Source organism: Harpia harpyja, chromosome 2, assembly GCF_026419915.1.
Source record: "Harpia harpyja isolate bHarHar1 chromosome 2, bHarHar1 primary haplotype, whole genome shotgun sequence".
Taxonomy (NCBI): domain Eukaryota; kingdom Metazoa; phylum Chordata; class Aves; order Accipitriformes; family Accipitridae; genus Harpia; species Harpia harpyja.
Window position 1 is genome coordinate 33,251,231 of NC_068941.1, and position 22,217 is coordinate 33,273,447.

Sequence of the window (22,217 nt, forward strand, 5' to 3'; positions counted from 1 at the left end):
CAAACCAGGAAGAAGAAATTCTCAGGAGCTTTTAAAGGCTCCTCCAAAAGCAAACTCGTCCCTTGTTTGCCAGACACTGGACGATGTTGAACTGTGCCCAGAGCTTTGTCCACTTACTCCTTGAGTGTCAGTTTGTCTCTTTCAATATTAAAATGTTAAATGAGAACAGGACAGGAACCAGCCTCAGGGCCCAAGACCTGTCATCACAGGCAACCCTAACAGAATTCCCCTGATATCATCTTAAATCTCCATCTTAAAATCATTTTTCCTTCTGGATTGCTACATCTAGTGGAAAGTGTTCTAAAAATCTCAGCACTCCAAGAGTTCCAGTTTCCAGGCCAAATTTATTTATGGACAGCTCTATTTATGCTGTTATTTTCTGTTAGCTCAATTAATTACTTCTTATCCCTCAGTGGTGCCACCTCTACAGATGTTTTTATAGCCATATCCTCTCTCAGCCTTTATTTACATTTGTTACACAAATGAAACAAATGCTTCTGGTTTCTTTTCTATAACAACATCTGTATGCAACAAGTGACAAAAACCAGACAAGGAATGCCAGCAATGAAGTCTCACCATGGTCCTGCATAGTGGTAATAACACTTCCCTGATTCCACTGAAAATGCCTCATCTGGAACTTCCTAATATCTCATTTATTCCTTTCATTAAACTCATGACCTGGTTGTGCTGTAATGAATCAATACATCTGTCTCCTCATTTGTTCACAACATTTAATTCCACAACTCACAGCAGAAAAATTTTATTAGTCCTTAATTCAGCAAATCCCAGAATTTTTCTGAGTATGATCCTACCTATGGAAGAACAGTGTAAAACAATCCCCAAAACCAGCACAGTACCAGTCCAGCAGTTTCTATCTCCTCTGTGGTATCTGTCACTGCCATGACCCCACTTAGAGACACAATCACTACAGGTACCACACGAAGTATATGATTAGCACTTTGAAGTTGCATTTCTGCTCCTGCAGTTCTTCAACATCCAAGTTCTTCTTCTGTAGCAGCAAAGCTGCACAAAAGTGTGTTTTCACCAAACTTATTTGGCATGCTCTTATTCTTCTGTACTAAACTCCTCAGTAAATACATTAAATGCAGCCGATCTCAAGACTGGCACCTACAGAATATATCCTGGTTTGGAGGGAGGTTAGTATTAAATACTTTCTCATAAAAAGTTTCCCTCCAATACCTTTCCAGTGGAAAGTGTTTCCCAAGTCATGCTCAGTAGTGAAATGCAACAGGTAAAAGTTACTTGCAAAAACTAATAACTAAAGATGGGTTTCCTCTGATTCTGCTTCAGGGCATCTCTTACTATGATATCCTTAACTCTGGCAATTTATGGGAAGTATGAAATATCCTTGTTAACATGGTAAATGCAAACCAATCCTAATAAAGCTAGAGCCTGACTTGTTACACATGCCTAAAACCAGTTTTGTAACACTGTAGATGAAGTTACACAAAGGGATGTAGCACGCTTCTTAGCATGCTTCCTGTGAAGCACTGATGGTAATTCTGTCTGTTGTTCTTCTCTATGGCTCTGCATGGGTGAGTCAGCACTGGTCATGAAGTAGATTATTGGACCAGACTGCAAATGTTAGTGTTCCACTAATGTTTTGAGCATTTTTGTCCCATACCTATAAAGACAGATAACCTGCCAGACTCACCAGATTGCTGTTAACACAGTAGTAAGTCACCACTTGCAAGTAATTGCTATTACAGTCAAAAGAATAGGGATTTTTTTTTAACCTTTTTTTCCCATAAGCTTAACAAAAGCTTCTAAAGGGTAATAGCGGCCAGAATATCATATGAATATCTGTCTGGTGAAAATACTAGCAGAAGAAGATTTCTTTTCCTATTTTGATCAGTAATACATTCTCATAGCTATTAAAAATCTCAGCAAGAATACAAACAGAATATTGACAGGAAAACTTGATTGGGGCATTTTTCTTTACCCTTGATTAAATTCTTAAATTTTTGCAACATCAACACATTAATGACAATGTATGACCCCCTCCCTAAACACATGCACACAGAGAGGCTTTTTTCCAGAAGTACAAGGCAGCATAACCAATACTCTGAGAAAACTTTTTTTTTAAGTTTTAAAAAGTTCTGTCAAACCCTTTCCATTACTGAGTATATGGATGGAATACCTACTGAAAATATAGGGAATGAGCAAAGTAATTCTTAATGTTGTGCATCATAATTTTCATTTTATAGTCTCACTCTTCACACGCTTAGCAGTTGCCTAGGGAAAGACTGGGACATGAGGTACTGGGGAATTATTTTCATTGCATGTTAAAACCAAAATATTTTTTACAGAGCTATTTTATGGGCTTAGAACTCTGGAAATCCAGGGTTCATCCTTTCTCCTTCCCATGATATTTTTTTTTCTGGGAATTTGTTCTATTTTTAATAATTTGCCCACATTTTGATCAAGTTTTCCTATTGAGGAAAAATAAAGTCAGACCTTCTGATAATTTTCTGAACAGCATTAAAACAGTGATATATAATGAAATTACTGGAAGCTGCCCTGCTCTGCTCTCTATCTACCAAATAGCTACAGAACACTCAGCAACAGTACCAGCTTCCATCCGTCGGCTCAAGTTTTCCTAAAACTCAGCTATGAACTGTGAACACATCACTCCATACTCATCATCTCTGCTTCCAGCAGCAATCACAGGGGAGTAAAAGAACAGTAAATTCTAAAAATGGCTTTATACTGTGCATAATCCTTGCACAGTGTAACTATTTACTGACAGACTGATGCAAGTTTTCTGGTTAAAACTTTCTTACAGAACAGCTGGCAACAGCTCCAGTTCAGGGGCAGAGTTAACAGACTGGTTCTGCATGGTCAGTGATTAGGCTCAGGACTGTGTACTTAGAATTTCTGTGATGCTTCTCCTCTGTATTTCTCTATTTCTGATCACTTGTGGCAGAAAATTCATGTGAAATATTTAGTCACAGTCCTAGGGCAAAAATTTCTGTTTAGTAATGCCTCATATTTTTAAGAATGGAAGTAACACTAGATTAAACAGATCAAAAATTTCAACAAACCACTCTAATGTTAGTGAATTCACTGTGTTTTTAAATGCATTGCTGAATTGAACTATACACATTCCTTAATAATAAAAGCAAGATTCCTACCGGAAAGACAAGTGAAAACCAAATCTGTCTCTTTTTCAAAATTCAGACTTTGAGCATGGAGATGATGATCTCAATGTTTAAAACTATGGAGTTGGTTTTTTTTAGACAGCCCTCATTTCCTCTGTGTACTTCTCCCCAAGTTCAAGTTTGGGACCTGACCCTCCAGACAGATAACCTTAATATCCCACATTCAGGACAAAGTATGTTCTTTAAGTTCTAAGCAAATTCTTTCACCAGCATACAAACAAACCTTGAAAACCTCAAATCTCTTTTGTTGTCTCTGAATGTGTCTCATCTAATCTGCAAAGTTATCCCATTACATATACTAAATTGCAACATGTATAGCCCTGTGTATATACATATATATATATACAGGTAAGAGAGAGCTCATAAGAAGCCCCTTCCTCATTGAGTCCCTGTAGAGAAGTCATGAACAAATTAATTTGAGCATGAGTTTTGAGTCTGTTGAGCTTTCTGGAATGGCGCCCAGCACCTGTGTGGGGAAAAGTCTGGGAAACCTGACACAAATCAGTCATTTTGGAGCACTACAGGGCCAAGAGCTGTATGTTCAGCTGACCAGAACTGCAGTTCCAGTATTGCACTTATACACTTCACTTTTACATTCATTACATGTTCCTATTTGTGTAAAAAGAAAACATAATTCCAGCATGTCCTTTCCTGAGTTAAAGCAGAAGGCTATGTGACTACTTCCTCAAGACTTAGTGTGAGAGACCTCACTAAACTTCTGCTACAGCATAAACTTACAAAGAGGAAACCAGATGAAACAGCCCAGAGACATCGCAAATGGTGGCAGGAGCTGAACTGCAGTGAACCTTCAATACTCCGAATGTGCTTTTTAGAAGCAGGACAAAATTATCACCTAGACACAGAGAGATGTCTGTGTTATGTCTATTGATACCTTCACCTAACAAATTTAATCCTTTAATTCAAGTACTTCATGCTTTAGAAGTTTCTGTACTGCTACATTGTAAACAACCTATTCAAAGCACCTTTATGTCATTACTGATTTTCTGGGGTGGATAGAAAGAGTTTCTTTGATTTCTACAGGCTGTGGAGCAGGTTTCCTAGGAAACAGTTTCAGCCACCTGGGCATGGGTCAGCTTATACCTTATTCCACAGGAGTATCAAACCAGTGCAGTAGTGATCAGTGTGTTGACCATTATGGCCAAGTGGTGGGGATACTTTAACGCTTGAAGCAACGCTAAAATGTCTGTACAAAAGCAGAAATAGCAGATGCTGTCAGGACAATGACGCTACTGACACTTTTTAGCAAGAATAATTGATCAGAGCATATACCACCTTTTTACTGACCAAATATTTCCAAAATGTTCTGTATGTGAGTTACAAGTCTACTTCTCCTAATAAATTCATAACCTTGTACAGTCATTTGTGGAGTCACAAAAATAAACTAAGTGCATCAAATACAAAATATAAACCTCAAGCATCACTGACATTAACAGTTTTCTTTCAACTCAATTTAAATGAAAATAGACTGGGGGACATTATTAATTTTTTTGTTTTTTTTCTTAGGACGTAATAAACACTTTTGCTTCAAACTTTGAAAGGGAAGTTGTTACTACTGTTCCAAATGCATAATTATGATGGCAATAAAATTATAGCTTTAACCGTGTTTTTTTTCTGAGCAGAATTTTGCCATGCATTTTTAAAAAGTACAGTCCAGAAATAATTAATTTCATCTTCAGGCAACACAATTTTATTCCTCTCAACAGAAAAGAGAAGAAGGAGGTTTTTCAAACTATGTATTAAATAATCTTTCCCATGATGTTCTTATGCTAAATTATAGAGAAATATGGTAAACATTAAAATGGTTTCTAATTATATAAATCATTTATTTAATTGCCCTAAGTCAATAAGCTGAAAATAAAACAATCCAAAAGACTGTAGGTTTTCTATATGAAATAAGAGCCTGTGCTCCTATTTTGAAGATAACCAAAGGTACCCATGTCATTTTAGGTTCAAGAGGACAGTTTCCATTGATAGGAGTCCACATAAAGCAAACCATGTGTAGGGATACTTTTGCATAATTCATTGGCATAATTCAGCATAGCCTTATTGGTTTATTGCACTGTTCAATATAAGGTCTAGTTTCCAAGAGAAAAAAATGACATGTGCCAATCCCTCTGAAGTCTTATATGGAAAATTCAACATTGGCAAGGTTCTGGGAGAGCCTTCAATGAGGATTAAAAGTCCCAGAACTTTTTCAGAATTGTGGCAGAAAGTAGACTTAAGAACCAACTACTCCTATTAGGAAAACAAAAGCAGATATGATTACTTTGTTTCCCCCACGCCAAATCTCATCTCTGCTTGGAAGCATGGAAGTGAAGTGTGCCCTATCACTTATTTCAGGTCAGGAAGGAAACTATTGTAAAATAAGTGATGGTGTGAATTTTAAGTACAAAAGCACTAGATCAGCTTTTCACTTTTTTCAGAACTAGATCTCAGGTGGATAACCATATCCAGTAATGCTGTTCTCACAACAGCCACTCAGAGTCATTTTCTAAAGAACATAATCTTCTTATGTTACTCCATGCTGAAGACCAAGGCAATGCTACAAAGCCATCTACTTTTACTTGTCATCTAGGTTACAGAAAAAAACTCTTTTAGTTTGAGCAGCAGACATTAACATATTGTCTAATATTTAACAATCTCTTGTGAAAAATTGAGACATCTCCTTTAGATAAAGTAACATAAGACTTGTGGCAACTTTTCCTCCCCACCCCCAATCAGATGCTTGTAAAATTATGTCTTCTCAAGCAAAAAAGCCTGAGCAAAAGATTTACCCCTTTTCTTCAATGGAACAGATATTTCTTGACATGTTCAGAGAACCTTAGAGTCACACTCAAAGCTGTGTTCCATGCAACATTGGAAAAGCATCATTTAAAAATGGTAGTAGCTAAGACCGTTCATGAAAAATGTCAAAATTGCTTTGATTTGGCGGGGGGACCCCACATTTTAGCATTTGTAAGACAGCAATCTGATTCAAAGCTACTTCACACTAGAACAGAATAACTTTTTCAACTTTACAGTTCAAATAACAAAGTAAGAGATTGTGAATTCTGTCCGCAGCAAGGGTTTATGCAAGTTGAAATGAAAGGTAGTTTCTCTATTTCAAGCAACTGAGAAAAAATGGATGGAAAGTATAAGTCAGAAGACAAATGATTTGTCAAGCACTAGAATTGACAAGTACTTTACCTGACTGAAAGACTTCCAAGCTCTCTGATTCTTTCTTCTTCTAAATGTGCATCTCCTTCAGCTATAAAGAATCTATCCTTTCTATAGGCTAAAAGAGCACAGAAAATCCCTGAGTTTGTCAAAATTATATGAAAACCCACAGCACTTGGCATCTCAGAAATCAGTCCTATCTTTGTACTAATACCAGTAGACTTACCTTTGAATCCTAATTTTCTTGCAAAAGATAGATGGTTTACTCCAACTAAGCATTGTGGAGAAGCAAAAGACATAATGGTGTTCCCTTCTCTCTGGTGCTTGTGCTTAGTGCACAAGTACCATGTATGTCCCTGGGATTGGGAAGTGGATCTGTTGATTGCATCCTAACACGTTGGGAGAAATACTTTGTGCAATGTTAGTTTGGTATTTTACTTCTTCCAAAAGAGCACAGAGCAGAAAGAGAAACACATTACAACTCCCAGAGATTATCTGTGAACTGTGTTTAAGTTGTATTCATGGACAAAAAATATCCATGAGTGGCTAAACAAAGACATTCTTACACTGTATGTGTTCTGAAAGTATTTGCTCTGCTTCTCATTTACATCTGCATAACACCTAGGGGTAAAAGTTCTGAAACTAATGAAATTATAGTGTGCGATATTGGTGCAAATTAAATCAGAAGCCAAATTCCTGACCTTGTAGAAGCAGCAATATCAAAGATGACTTAGAAAGGAAATAAGGAGCTACAGAGCAGATTGAAAAGGAAATGATTCTGTGGCCTAAGTCTTGCGTGTTGATGGCAAATCAATGCCTTGCAATGCGAATTGCTATAGCCCCCCAGCAGCAACTGGGTCTCTCAGAAAAGTGTATTTTATTCGTGATCTTTCAAGAGCTGTTCTCAATGCTACATCTAAATCAGACTCATTTTTCTAGCTATTTTTCATGCAAAATAAAAACAGGAGGAAAAAAAAATGTATTTGCTGCTCTTTCCAAGTGTAGCAGAATCTGTTAGCTCCTTTTCACTTTTAGTGCTTCAAATGTTTCACAACAAAAGCAAACCTGCAAACTCCAATTCCAGTGAACTTATGTCTGGTTTGTTCTTTTAAATATATCTTTTTCTCAGTACATATCATTCATTAATGAGAGAATGCTTCTTACTCAGAGAGGAAGGATTTAAAGGAACGGGCAAGACTACAAAGCACATAAATTAACTTTTTTTATAGACATAGTTTTTCTTAGACATAGGCAGAAGTACAACAATTTCAGCAGAACATGTTGATGAAAATCAAAATATAAAATACTTTGATTTTTCATCATATTGCAAATCTAGCCTCCAGACTTGCCTGAGGTTGCACAACTGAGAGACTCAGTACAACTAATTTTAACAAAAGTCCAGGAAGAGAAAAAAACCCCTTTCCTCCAGCCATGCTGCCCACAATACAGAAAGGGAGATTGAACAGAAGACCAGGGGAAAACAGTGCCACTGGGACACAGGTTGGTGGTGTTCACTGCAATCACACATTTTGGAAAGCTCTGTAGTGAAATGGTGGCAGGAACAGAGCTAGAGATTAAGCACAACAGAATTCAATAATTTTCTGGTTTGCTTGCTTTAAAAACGTTTCCTAATGCACAAGAGCAAACCCTTATTAATGAATTCTATGCAACACAGAACAGAGGAGAAAGCAATTGAAAAATGGTAATATCCCCCCAAAATAAAGCAGAACAGGCATATTAAAAAGAAACAAAATAAAAGAACTTTGTATTGTTAGAGCCACAGGTCTAAGTACTCCAAGAAAATAAAATCATTGAGGCTCTTTTTATACTCTGCAGTTGAACCTGCAAAGTGTCATTGGAGATTTTTTAGTGAAACATCACAGTGTAGTGGGAAAAGACAATCAGGCTTTTGCAGCAAATTCATACTTCGCCTGTTTCCCTTATTTTCCCTGTGCCCTAATTGAGCTTAACAGTTTACTGGCACTCATTCTTCAGGATTTATACCAAGTAAAATCAAGTGCTCTGGGTTTACAGACCCTGAAGGCAGTTTCTGTTCATAGTTATTGATATCATCAGGAAATGAAACTTGAACACTGGAAAGACCAAGGGGATGGACAAGAACTACAGCCATAAACTGTAAGCTATGGCCTTGCACAGTGTGTATGTGCCTGTGTCTGAAAGAGGAAAGGAAATTGGGAATAGTCTCCCTCCTTTTCAGCTTCCTCTTATTCTTCTTTTCTCCATTTCTGCCAACATGTACTCATTCTTAGCTGATGAAACAAGGACAGAATAGTGCTTTTTGATTCCTCTCATAACTTTTGTGGTTGACTTCAAATTCAACTGTAACTGCCCTGTGTTTCAAACAACTTTATGCCACACAGACTTATCTTCTTAGGTAATATGTCAATGAGTGCATTGTGCTACATAAATACTCAAAAGAATGACAGTTTAACCTTGACTTTTCTTAAAGGTCCCTTTTTGCTGGAAAAATTAGCACGTTTTTGTTCCAGGAAAAAACACTTTACACATTAATAAGGAAACCTCATTGCGTGCCTCCCTCTAAACATACATATATCAGTATATTACCATTCACCTCAGTGAAACTCAGACTGATACAGCCTTATCTGAGAGAAAAATGATACTTTAAATTTTTAGGTAATTTCTGTTATTTACAAAAAACAGCTGCAAACCTGAACGATTAAGAACGTAGTGTGTTTCACTGTCTGTCATTCCAGTGACTTGTTACTTCACAAATTAAATCAAACACTAATTTCCATCTAAAATCATCTTCTGCTTGTTGTCTAGTTTAACTATTTGCTTCAGAAATTTCTGCTGTCAGGATGGTGATGACTTAATATTTAATCATGGATTTTCAGACAGAAACAGCAACAAGAAAATTTTATGCTGATTTCACTGTTTTTAAAGATGAGTGGGTTTTTTTAAACAAAACAGTAACCTTGCAGGAAAAGATGTGATTTTTCTAGGGGTGATTTGGCATTTTTCATTTCAAAACTTTAAAAAAAAAAAGTTAAAACATTTAAAATAAGAATTGAATCGCCTGAAATTGTGACAAAAGATTTTTAGTTGCGGATTTTATTTAGGTCATAGTGTAAATAGTTATTTTGGGATTTCTGTTTCTCTGAAGAAAACCTGAAATACTATATTTGGGTTAAGCCAAAACTTAATTCATTTTGTGCTAATTTTTGACTGCAGCAGTTGAAATCAAAAAGCTATTATTTGCACAGGTTGCGAAGGTTTACTAGCTTTAGGAGACCTTTAAGTAGACTCTTGAAGTGCTGCTTGCCTTGCCGTTCAATATAACACAGAAAACTGGCCAATAAGAATTTGGAAGTAAGAAAAAAGACAAACAACTTTCTTTTGAAAATGTTGTTAACACAATTTAGTAGGCCAAACCAGCAACCTGCACTCTTACTGTGATTTCTAGCAGCTCTGGAGCATGAGTGACACAGGGTTCAACCAGATTAAACTACATATATTGCTGGAAAGCTCTACTGTTTCAGTTCTCAAGCACTGCACAGGTAAAATGTTCAGTATAAATACGGATTAGCCTGATTACACTTTGAAAACTTGTAGACAAAAATCCTTCCATTTAGTACCTATGATATTCCAATTATAAATAATTCTAGGAATAATTTCACATGCACAGCTGGTACTGCAAGACTTGCTAATTAAATATCAAGGCAAGTAATTGGACTTTCAAGAGTTCCGAAATTACAGAAATCCTGAATGGTGTTGAACACTTATCATTCCTGGCAGGTATAAAACCACAGCATAAGCAAAGTGCACCTGTAAATCAATGGACAGAAAGCTTAAGTATTGTGGTGAAACAATGGAGTTGAGTCTTCTACCTGTACAATGTGTGCAAGGCACAGGTGTAAATCCCCAGCAGAAGAATAGTGGAAGTTATGCCCAAAGGAGTAGAAAAGACATGCCATTTAATGAGAGACTGTGATTTGACAACATATTTTTATGGCATCATTTCAGATACATAATTTAGTCCAGAAATGTCTATTCACATACAGTCACAACTTCTTCCCTCCCCCAAAAGACATCTCACATATAGTCCCATATAAATCTATACATGTCTAGATATAGATACACAGATGGACACTTACCAAAGGTGAAAGTGATACTATGTTCTGGTGTGTTGCCTTCCCTTATAATAATACTGATCTTCCTTCTGCAGTGGTTTACAGTTAACTGATGAAAAGTGCTTTAGAAGAACCAATATTATTAATGTTGTTGTATGTGTGGACAGATGCCCTTTTTGTATCTTTAAGTGATAGCTGGTATATGTACCAGTAATAATAAGTATTCTCATAAGCAAAATCATGTACAGTACAGTCCCAGCCAGCAGGAAAGCTTGTAAACTGGTGCCAGATATTAAATGAAAAATTGCGTTATCTTTCCCACAGGAAGATGTAATACAAGTTATGGACGGCACCATGACATTTATATGTAAAATGATTCAATTATGTTAGTTGAAATGTTATAAAAATATCAACCTAAGATGTGTAGGTATGGGAAATTTCAGTTCTTTTTTTTTTTTCCTGGCAACACTACAAACAGTAGGAAACGGCAGCTTCTACAGAGAAATGAAAGTAACTGTTGATCGCGATCCCTATTATTCCTCAGTATTCACAGTACAAATGAACAAGACACCTCCCAGCACAGATCTATCATGTTTGGTTTCATTTTACCTACAAAAAGAAACTCTGTTGTGTAAACGTGTGACATACTGTGTTGACAATGGTAGCTGGCTAGTATTTGGCATAGCTGAAGAGGGGAAGACAGGAATGAAAATTTTACATGACTCTCAACTTTTCTTCTTGTATTTCAAGTGCAAAACAGAGCTCCTCTTCATTTGTGCTTAATGGAAACTATGGTAGCTAACAGATGTTACAATGCCTGCAGAAAACAACAAATAATGATAACCAGCCAAGGAAACTGTTAGCGTCTGAAATTAAACAGGATATTGCAGTTGCTCATTTCCTACAACCTAGTGTTCACTTAAATCACATCTAATAATTGAGGACAAGGAACATTCTTGCTGACCACAGCCAAAAAAGGCACTAGGGTCAATAAAGGCCAAAATAAGGTCTCCAAATAAAACACCCTGTAACCTTATTCCATGATTAGGTGTATAGAAAAAAGTAATATTTTAGATAGCTAAATATAAGTAAGCAAATGTATTACTTGGAAGAATCAATACAAATAAAGCTAGAGATTATTTGCATGTTATTTTCCTTAGGAAAAGGAGGATCTCCAGCCAAGTAAAAAAAAAAAAGAAAGAAAGAAAATAAACAGAAATTTAGGAAAGACAGATTATAAGGAAAATTGTATGAAAGCATATTCACCTTTGCTTTGACTAACTTTAACAATCAAATGAAAGAAAATTATTAATGGATGTTGAAATGCTAGTCCAAATAAAAAAGGCTAATGTATATTGTAAAATAGCATTATTACTTCCTTCTTTCAGGTGGTAAAAATGATGATTGTGGTTGTGCTGACATTTGCCATCTGCTGGCTGCCCTACCACATTTACTTCATGGTTACTGGGATCTATCAACAATTGAATCGGTGGAAATACATTCAGCAAATCTATTTGGCCAGCTTTTGGCTTGCCATGAGCTCCACAATGTACAATCCCATTATCTACTGCTGTCTTAATAAGAGGTAAGAATTGGTTATGAAACAGTTGCCATGCATATCTTCAATGAGAATATAAATGGTTTAAATGGGATAAAAGACGAAGAATTTTCACTTGAATAGTTTTCAGTTAGTGGGAAAGAAAACAAAACAAAAACTTCCTTTAGGTTTGTACTTGAAATGAATCCCCAAAAAACAAATGCACACTTCCAGTAAATACTTTGGTCTACTGAAAATTTCAGAGCAAAATTCAGTATTCAGAAACCACCCTTCCCGTTTCCATATAAAAAATTTAAAATCTAAAGCAGTTTAATATTTTCTGGCTTGCAAAACATTAAATAAAGAAGTAAAGACAGTCACTAGTGATATACAGTGCAATGTATGTTCACTAACTAATTGTAGCCACAAATTTGTTTTGCAGTGCTGGAAGGATATCATATAAAATGTGATTTATTGTGTATTTTATACCTCACATTAGATTTCTACTGGGCTCAGAGGTCTGTAACAGGCTAATAAAACAAATATTTATATTCTCATTACTCAACACTAAATTACAGTATTGTTTGATAGCAAGGCATTATGCTCTGAATTTCAAAGGCACTGCACTTGTTGAGTTTGGTGAGATTTTATGGATATTTGGCAGTTTGAAACTACTGGATTGCAGAATGAACTCATGTTTTTCATTTCAGCTTGTAGGACCAGGATCTAAACAAACATCATCCTGGCCATCCTATTTTTCAGTATTTCTTCTAGTATTATTGGATAAAGACCACCGAGAACAATTAATCAGTTCACAAACTCAGTCAGTATGAATCAGTATTGAATAAGTAATCTGAAATATTATTTGAAATCTCTTTTGAATGAGCAGCTAGTGTCAAGTTTAATTGCTGGCAAGCTTTATACCAATTTTGTTAAATATTTATAAAACCCCACTAAAGATCATGCAATACTTGTCAAAAGGAGTCTAATAAAAAATGAAGTGACCAAATCCTGCTGAGTTTTTATTGGTGTAAAAACACTGGAGTCTGCCTCCTTGATGTGGATAGTTTATGATGCTTAACATTCATAGCCTTTTAAAATATCAAGGTAATGCCTGATTTCATACAGCCTTCTGCCCCTTTTGATCATTTACAACTGTTTAAAGAACAGGTAAAGTTTTAGTATGCCAGGACAAAATCCTAACTCAAATAGCGAATTTCCCATTAATTTCAACAGAAAGCAGATCTCACCGGGTGTCCAGTGTCTACAAAATCACAGGCGAGGAAGAACCACACCTCATATTTTCTCAATTGCTACCATAAAACCTCTAAAACATTGCCATTTTCTTCCAAAACTTTTTATGGCAGAGTTACAAAAGATGTTATTCATAAAAAATCAGTATCTATGATGTGGCTTATGTTGACACTCGTACAGTGCAAAATTAAACATCTGGATTAAAGAATACAAATCAACAAAAATTTCATAATTTTGAGACACACTAAAGGTCACCTTGTTCAGAATTTAATGTAAGAATGAAATACTGGTGAAAGTTTTCTTATAATTAAGTTCCATATTGAAATCAAGAAGCCGGAACATCTGCTTCCTTTTCATGCAGTAGGAAAATACAGCCTCTTGCTGGGAGTCAGATCAATTCATGCAGTATTGTTACATCTGCTGGATCTAGTATCAGAGTTATAACAGCCTCATCTTCCAGGCTAATTAGGATATTACTTACATATCTAGATAAAAAGAGCATTATTTCAAGATGAAGAAAAACCATGCCCTGCATGAGAAAGAGGATAGAAGGTGAGACAAAAAAATAGTCTAACGATGTTTAGGTTTTTACAGCTTCCTTCACTAAATCCCTTTCTATCAGAGGTTCTTCCAATATTTTTTCATAATGTGGACTGCTGAACCATTGCTCCAAAAAGCTTACAGACACAATAAACACCACAGCTGATTGTTGAAACAAAAACAAGAGAAGCAAGACAAGTGAGAAAGTCTGATAAGTTTTAGGTCTAGGTGAAAAGGTGTTCTTTTCAGGTTACAGATAATTGTTTTTCTAATATATTTAACTTCTATTCTGGAAATGCATACACACAAAAAGTAACAACAGTCTTTATAGTAAATCTCTGCCTCTGAATTGAAATAAAATAACACTGTATGAATATTGCAAGCACTAATGTGCTAAAGCCTCAAAATTCCCATTTGTACATTGTTCACATTCAGTTTTCAACTTTCTAGGAACTTCTTTAATTATTACAAATTATTTTCCAAATATTTTATGTGAACAATTGTTAGTCATTACATCATTTCCATTTAAGCACCTCTGTTAGAGAGGGAAACACAGAAGGGATATTGGAATCTGGAAACTGGGATGGTATTTTAGAGAAAAGAATGCTACAAATTTTCTCGCCGAGAGAAGACGAAAATATAGGTGCAGATTTCATCATAGGTCAAATTAAAACAATTTCTGTGAAGACAGTGCTATGAAAGCTGGTGTTTGTTTATTTAGGCATGGGCGAAGGAAGGGAAATCGAGCATCAGGAAAATGCCAATGTTAAAATGCAGGGAAAGTATGTAGAAAATCAGAAACAGAAATGAGCTGTTACCACTGTCATTTTTACCCTAATCAGACTTCAGTCAAGCAAGATCCCACTGACTCACCACAAACAGGACTAGGGGCAAGATAATTAGCCGAGTCAGTGTCCCCTCAGCATGGTGTATGTTTTCAGATGAGGGCCCGCGGCGGGCTCCAGCAAGCACAGGCTTTTACCGAGCATTTCTCCGCCCAGGTTCCGAGCTGGCTTCAAGCGAGCTTTCCGCTGGTGCCCCTTCATTGAGGTGTCCAGCTATGACGAGCTAGAGCTCAAGGCAGCCAGGTTTCATCCCACCCGGCAAAGTAGCCTATACGCTGTGTCCAGAATGGAGTCCAGCATGACAGTGGTGTTTGACACGAATGATGGAGACAACACCCACGCCAGCCGTAAGAAAAGAGCAGCTCCGAGGGACACGAGTTTCAATGGCTGTTCACGGAGGAATTCCAAGACCGTCTCCACAGCCTCAAGTCTCATCAGTTCACTGCACACATCAGCAGATGATTATTCCTAAGCATTTCATGGTGCCAGTTGCTAGAAGGGCAGCACTGGACAATGCTCTCCTGCTTTGGGACTAGATAGTCATACCACAGGAAAGCAAACATAATTCCACTGATGAACCCTAGCTATAAATATCATGAGACTTTTAGGCATTGTTTACTTTTCTGCTTTAGAAAGAAAGAGGAACTTGAAGACGTATGTATGCACCAGTCCGAAAGCACAGTCCCACCTTATATATGGCAATGTTTGTAGGGATTATCCAAAATAAGCCAACGGCATAAAAAACATTGTTTCAGCTGTATCTGACCTGTGGCATTTATGTTTTACTTACTGAACTGTAACAGGCTCCTTTACTTACTGAAGCTGAAGTGTACGATGTTTTTCTATTATAAGTGTATTAATTCTAGACTAACAAAATTACATAACATCTGATAAAAAAATTTCTTTATAATGAAGACCTAATGAGCCCCAAGTCTATTCAATTGTTTTACAATTTAGCCCTATTCCCGGGCAAATAGACAAAACGAAGTTCAGGTGAATGAAGTTCAGCTCTGTCTGCAACAGTAGAATCTTTCAAATATATATGAAAAATGTTTTTTAAAAAGGAGAAAATCTCCAAGAAACTAAGTTAAACTCTACCAAAGTTTCTGTATTAGTGAACATTAGATTCCAATGGAATGTATACTTCCAGGAGGAGGTATTGCTTAGATGAACGTCCCATAGCTTTCTGTCTTGGTGCTAAGGGTAAGATCTTCCTTCAGTGACCCTAACAGGAGCTTTGTGATTGCCTTTAGAAAGGTCAAAAGATTTTAAACTGGAGATTCACAGGTAAGAAAAATACCACTGTGGCAATGAACACTTCTCTGCAGAAGATACAGTAACATGTTTCACTATGAAATACCTTCACCAGAAAAAAAAATATTCGGGCTATTTTCCCAAATTTTCCATAGCTAGATGCATGTAAAAATACATGTCTGCATCTGAAAACATTAGGCATTATTACACAGACACTGTCCCACCCAATTCAATCAAAATCCACTGACCATCACTGTTGCAAAGAAAGCTGAACTTAATACAAAAGGGACCAGAGGGCAGCCTTTGTTTTAGATAAATGGCTGTATCAGTTGCCTGGATCAACTGGTTGTATGAATGTTCTCAAACAGTAAATCAGAACTTAAGCAAAAGAGTGTGAATGCCTTCTGAGTTAGCCAGACCAGCACAGGGGAGTGCTTGACCCAACATCGTACCAAAACTAAGCAATTAACAAAGAGAAGTTTGAAGGGAGAAAGGCTTGAGCTGGCTTTAGCCCGCATTCCTTCCCAGCGACTGGGGATGCCTGGCATTGTGACAGTGAGCATATCATAAGAGACTAGTAATGAGAATCATGTTTGTATTGTGATTCATCTGTATGGTCAATTGCTATATTCTGCTAAGTGTAATTTGTATTTCTGCTGTGATTTCAGTGCATTGCTGTATCACTCTGCTAAATCAAAATCCTGCATAAGGTGAAACATCCTCAAATAAGTAAATCTGGTATTTAACATTAAACCCTCCATGTGTGGAATAACTGAAGAACCTGGTCTTAGAGTACTGTACTCTGATAAAAATGTATCACAATTCCAGACTTGCACTTTTCCTATCCAAGGCCTGATCTTAAATCCACTGAATCAAAGAGCTCTGTTCACTAATGGCTTTCCTTTTAAATGCCAGTTCATGTTTTTCAATGGTCTGCATTTCTGAAAAAACAGATTTATTTTCCATCATGCCATAGTTATACTCTCACTTTTCCTTTTAAAAAAAAGTGTATAGTAATCCAGCAAGTATCATGTTATGCCTATAAAAATATTTTTTCTATTTTTCCCCCTGAAATACTCTGTTTTAAGAATTTAAAATCTTCACAGGTGTTTAACAACTCTGCTGAGAAGATTCAGGATAGCTGCATACACAAAAAAAATGAACCTAACCATATTAACCTGATGATGACAAACACATACTGTAAAGTCCTCTGTCTGCTCATGTACAACTGCTGAGGAACATGCATACAGAAAATGTATAGCTGTTAAATAAAGTGTCTTTTGTAACTATGGCTATTACAAATTCAGTGTTGATAAACATCAATACATGAATGTAAGTTTGAACAATATGGTTGTAGTGAGATTAACTTATTGTTTTTAAATGTAGAGTATAAATCTTAGAAAGCCATATATAAAAATACAGCATCACAAATGTACAAAACATCATCCTCATATAACTTTTATGATCCTTGGCTGACAAATACTGAGGAAGCAATGGTGGCTTCCTCACAGCTATGTCTTAGTGAAACAATTTCATTGCACTAAGTGTTTTAGGATATGACCTCCTGGACAAGTAATCCATTGATAACCTCACTATATTTTGGTAGGGTAGGGGTGTCAAAAATACCCTCACCATTCCTGTAGTTCTCCTCTGAAGTTACACGATATTCCTGTACAACAAATGAAGAAATCCGTGCTCTTAATCACAGCATTGCTTTAACGAAACATTACAATGATACATGGTGCAAATCCGTCTCTCTGTCTCAGCCTCAAAAAACATGAAGGGTTACACAGTGAAACAAGTTGCACAGAAAAAGCTGCAACTGACAGCAGATTGCATTTGAATGACTACTTCAAACATTTCGGTAAGTGTCCTGGTCACTATAAAATTCATTATAGGCCTCTTGACACTCCTCACTGAAGGTAGAGGAAATCAGGTCATCCTCAGTTTGTGCCAATAAGATTGCTCAAAGTAGTAGCCTGCATGCAGTGCACATGCTTCTGTGTGACGATTCCTGGTGCAGCACTGTAGCACTCTCACGGCTGCGCTGCAACCTTCAATCCACATTCTTCACTTTTGCTGAGAGGTGAGTTAAGGAAAAGAGACAGATACAGAGATAGCTTCCTACTGAGAGGGGCATAATACTCTAAACCAGCTACAATTCAACAGCATCAGCAAAGATCTTCTGAATCCTTCTCATGTATAAGAGTTCCTACTACTTCAGCCAAGGCTCCTACTGGAGTCTGTCTCTAAAATGTTTATGTGATGAAAAGGCTTCATTGCTCCCTGAACTGGGACAGGTTTAACCTTCACATCTCCAGAGACCATATATTCTGCATCAGTTTTCTCTGTCATTCCCTTGACACCGGCTAAACTTGTATTAAAAAAAAAAAAAGGCCAGAGTGAAAAAAAGCTAAATGTGACAACATTTAAACACAGATCTTCAAACTCATTTCATAAATAGAGATTTATAATACCCTTGTCTCAAGTCTTCCACATAAAAGCATGATGTCGAGAGGAAAAATGAACTCTGAGTAAACTGAGGGTACTCATACACGATGCATTCAGTAGATTGCAGCCTGTAGCTATTTGGCAGGAATCCCTTGACAGCCTCCCTTCCAGTCTGCTTAAGTCTTATTGTCATGGTTGGGAGGCATTGGCAGAACTGCATGGCATGAGCTATTTGCAGCATGTTTACATCTGGTAACTAAATGTGTCCATTGAGGAAGGTCATTGACCAATACTAATATACATTTTCAAAAATAACATACAAAAGGAGCTAGTATAGAAAAGGAGAACAAAACACAAGTTTTAGAAGCTGCCTTTTTTTTATCTAGATAAAAACATTCAGGTGTTTTGGATGTGGATGTTTCTCCTTTAATACCAGTGAATTTCTTTTGCAGCAGTAAACAAGAACCTCCTATTTCACTAATATAAATTTCAAAACCTTTCAGGCTGTTGTCTCCAGGAAATACAAAGTTTATAGAAACACTTGTTCCTGTTGCATTTATTCCAAGACTTTTGAAGTTGCCCCAGCTCAGGTAGAAACTTAAATCTGCTGTACTGCTTCCTCTAGTTCAAGATGAGCTTTAAATTTAGATTCCCAATTACTGTGTGCTGGTTGTTAATGAAGACCTCCACATATTGTTACAAAAGATGCAGGAGCTACTGCTTAGAATACACCACCGTTTACAAATGTTGTGTGAGTTCCTTGTCTTAAATAACACATTCAGTTCAATTTAAGTCTTCCTGTTCATGAGTAGATTCAAGTGGTTCTATGTTCGTAATTCAAAATTATTTCTTCAGTGCAGTCAAAGATAATTCTTTATCAGTCCATGAGCAGTTGCGGTGGGTATTTAAATTCAGATTGTTACAGATGGGTTCATATATCACATGGTATACGGTTTTTGGCTAATTGGATTGCCTCTCTCCTATCTATAAGACTGAAACATGCATATTGGATTACAACTGGAATCAGATTTCCCAAAGCAAATGGTTACATTTACAAATACCAAACTTGCCTGTTATGAGTACTCTGTAACATAGCCTCTGGAATCACTATTTCCAAGTTTCCCAGCAATAAGTTTTTCACTGCAATATTTGTGATGCAAACAAAAAGGGAGACCAGCACCAGTCACATGAATTGTATTTCCAAAGCACGCTCACTTTGAAAATTCATGTTGCCCAGCCTGCTTGGATTTACATGCTTTAGGTTATTAAAAAACCTAACCATTTAATCAATAGGCATTCACCAACTGAATGGTACAAATCTGTTAACACTTGAAATACTCAGCAGCTCTTCTATAACATTGCCCACAAATTCATATGCAAATAAGAGTAACAACAGATCAAGTCTGTCGATGCTATACACACCAAGACTTCAGGCAAGCTTCTTCCTGAATGCAATTGTGCAGAGTGTCTCCAGATTGGCAGGGAGTCTGCCAGATGAGGTCTGACAAGTCGAGGACAGGGAAAGGTTCCAGTGCCAAAGCACTTCACAGAGCAGCCCAGCCAGCAGCTCTTTTCCTGTCTGCAATACTGAAACCTACCTCTTGGACGTTAACTGAAAAACTTAAGGCAGCCAGCAACACCTCAAAGATCAAAGGTACTGCTTTTCCTTGGCTCTACTCAGTAGGGCCTTACGCTAGAGAAAGGAAGCTTTGCATTCAGAATTGTGTTCTAATATGTTCACAGTGTTCATTCATTTTGTTTGAGTTTGGAACCTTAAAAACATTTAAGCAAGTGTATCACCAAGAAGTGATGGGCCAAGTGAGGCTACCCACCTGGAGCAGTTCTCCTGGGGCTTGGTGACTTCAGCAAGGCAGAAAGGAAGCGAGCTTCACTGTGCTCCCTATGCCCTGCACCCCAGCACTCGCGGGGCTACCAACCAATGCCATTGCTGTCACCTAACTAGCTAACATGTATGGGGAAGCAGGACCAGTACTGGCAGAGGAAAGAGACAGCAAGCCAAACAGTTTGTCCCTGGGTCCAAAACTACTTTTCATAGCTTGTTAGGCATGTAATCCCCCTAAAACTAACAGGATGTAAAGAGACTTTGGAGCTAGCAGCAGATGAGCTTAGGTACAAAAAATAGCGCAGACATGTCAACAGAGAGCTCTGTGAAGGCTAAAATTTACCTTGAAATTACCAAACTACCAAACTACCATGGGTAAACTTGCCCATGCTGCCAAGGCTGGACCATTTCTAGTATTCAGAATCACACACACCCCCTCTCATAGTACGTGTAGCTATTTCCACATTACAAAGCATTTATTGTCCTAGTGTATACTAAGGAAAAACATCAGTGTAACCATCCACCATGCTCTCAAAAACTTCCAACATTTCTCCCTAGTACTGTCTTAGCAAACATCCCTCTCACACAATGACTTCTCTCAGACTTCTCCTTAAGTGAAATGCTTCCTCTCTCACTGTGTTCAGGTCATCCTGCACCCAGGAAGGCTCATGCAAAGAGCACCACAGCAGTATGGTCTCCAGGTGAACATGGCAAGCCAAATGAACAAGTGAAACCCTCAAACCCTCTTTTTCAAGCACAGCTAAATAGCTTCTCCTTGTCTGAGCAACTTGAATAATCAGGGAAAGCCTTGGGTATAGTTTCATCTCATTACTGGGAGGTTGTACCACATAAACCAGACATATTTCTCCTCACAGCAGACATTTATAAGCCTCCTTTTTTCCCCACCATATCCTGTGGTTCCTCAATAGTTTTCCCATCTTAACCTAAGATGCCAGCTCCTAATCCCTTCCTTCTGGTTTGATCCTGAGGCAAAACACAGGAGGCACTGAGGGGATTCTTCTGTGAGGTAACCTCCATTTAGCACAAAATTTAGCCCAGCTTGCTCTATGTCAGTCTCTCACATAGTATGATCAGAGCACTCTGCCTTCTGGCAATGTTGGATGGTTTCAGGACACTGTAGATGTTCCCTCATCACAAAAGAAGTCAGCCCTCAAAATACTCTGGTGCCACTGCTCAAACATCCTCTTAGCACTTCCTCACAAGCACGGATCAGGCATCACAGAAAGACGGATTAAGCTTTCACCAAAGAAACTACAGACCATCAGAGTCAGAGGATGTTGTGCATTTGACTTCTCAGTCATCACGGCAGCTTATCAAACTGCACATACGAATGGATAACCGGTGGCAATATCTATGGTCAGTTTGGCTATAGGTTGCAGTGGCATTTACAGCTGCACAACATTGTCCAAGGAAGAGATCTAACTGCTTTACATCCCAAAGAAGAAAGAGTAGTATCCCCCACTGGGACTGCAAATATAAGTTCAAAACCAACTATTCAGGTAAATTATTTTAATAGACATAATTTGCAAGTTCAGTTTTGCAGCTTAATGATCTGTTCTGCAATATCTCGTACTAATTGTGCTGGTACCTTCTATACCTTGTACAGAAATTAAAAAAAATTATCAAACAGCTTAGGTATACGTATGTGAAGTTTGACTCTTTGGCCCTGAAAGACTAAAAAAAGATTGAATAGAAAACCACAAAAATGCATTTTGTCTTTGGAAAACAATGTCTCTGTCACTCAGAGTAGCCAAAGATGAGTTAAAATGGAACAACCTGGGATTAATAATTGTCTCTTCCAGTAGAAAAGGTTTACGGTAACACTTTTTCAATAGCGTTTAAGTAAACAGCATAAAAAACTAATCACAGAGTACCAAGTGAAATGATTTTTAAGTTGAACTATATCTCATCCTTGGAAAAATCTGTGGAAAAGAAAGCACCTGAAAAGAAATTTCCTGGAAAAAAAAAATCTTATTTGAACATGCCAAATATCTAACAAAA

The 22,217-nt window shown here is 37.3% G+C and overlaps 1 protein-coding gene across 2 annotated transcripts in view; it reads left to right on the forward strand.

Moving 5' to 3' along the window:
- TACR3 (tachykinin receptor 3) overlaps positions 1 to 16,778 on the forward strand; it is a 43,740-nt gene extending 26,962 nt beyond the window's left edge. For both annotated transcript variants that reach the window (XM_052775192.1, XM_052775185.1), the window contains 2 exons: positions 11,860 to 12,056; positions 14,804 to 16,778. In XM_052775192.1, coding sequence (XP_052631152.1) covers positions 11,860 to 12,056; positions 14,804 to 15,119 — 513 coding nt within the window. In that variant the 3' untranslated portion in view covers positions 15,120 to 16,778. The remainder of the gene's footprint in view (positions 1 to 11,859; positions 12,057 to 14,803) is intronic.
- The last annotated feature ends 5,439 nt before the right edge of the window (positions 16,779 to 22,217 follow it).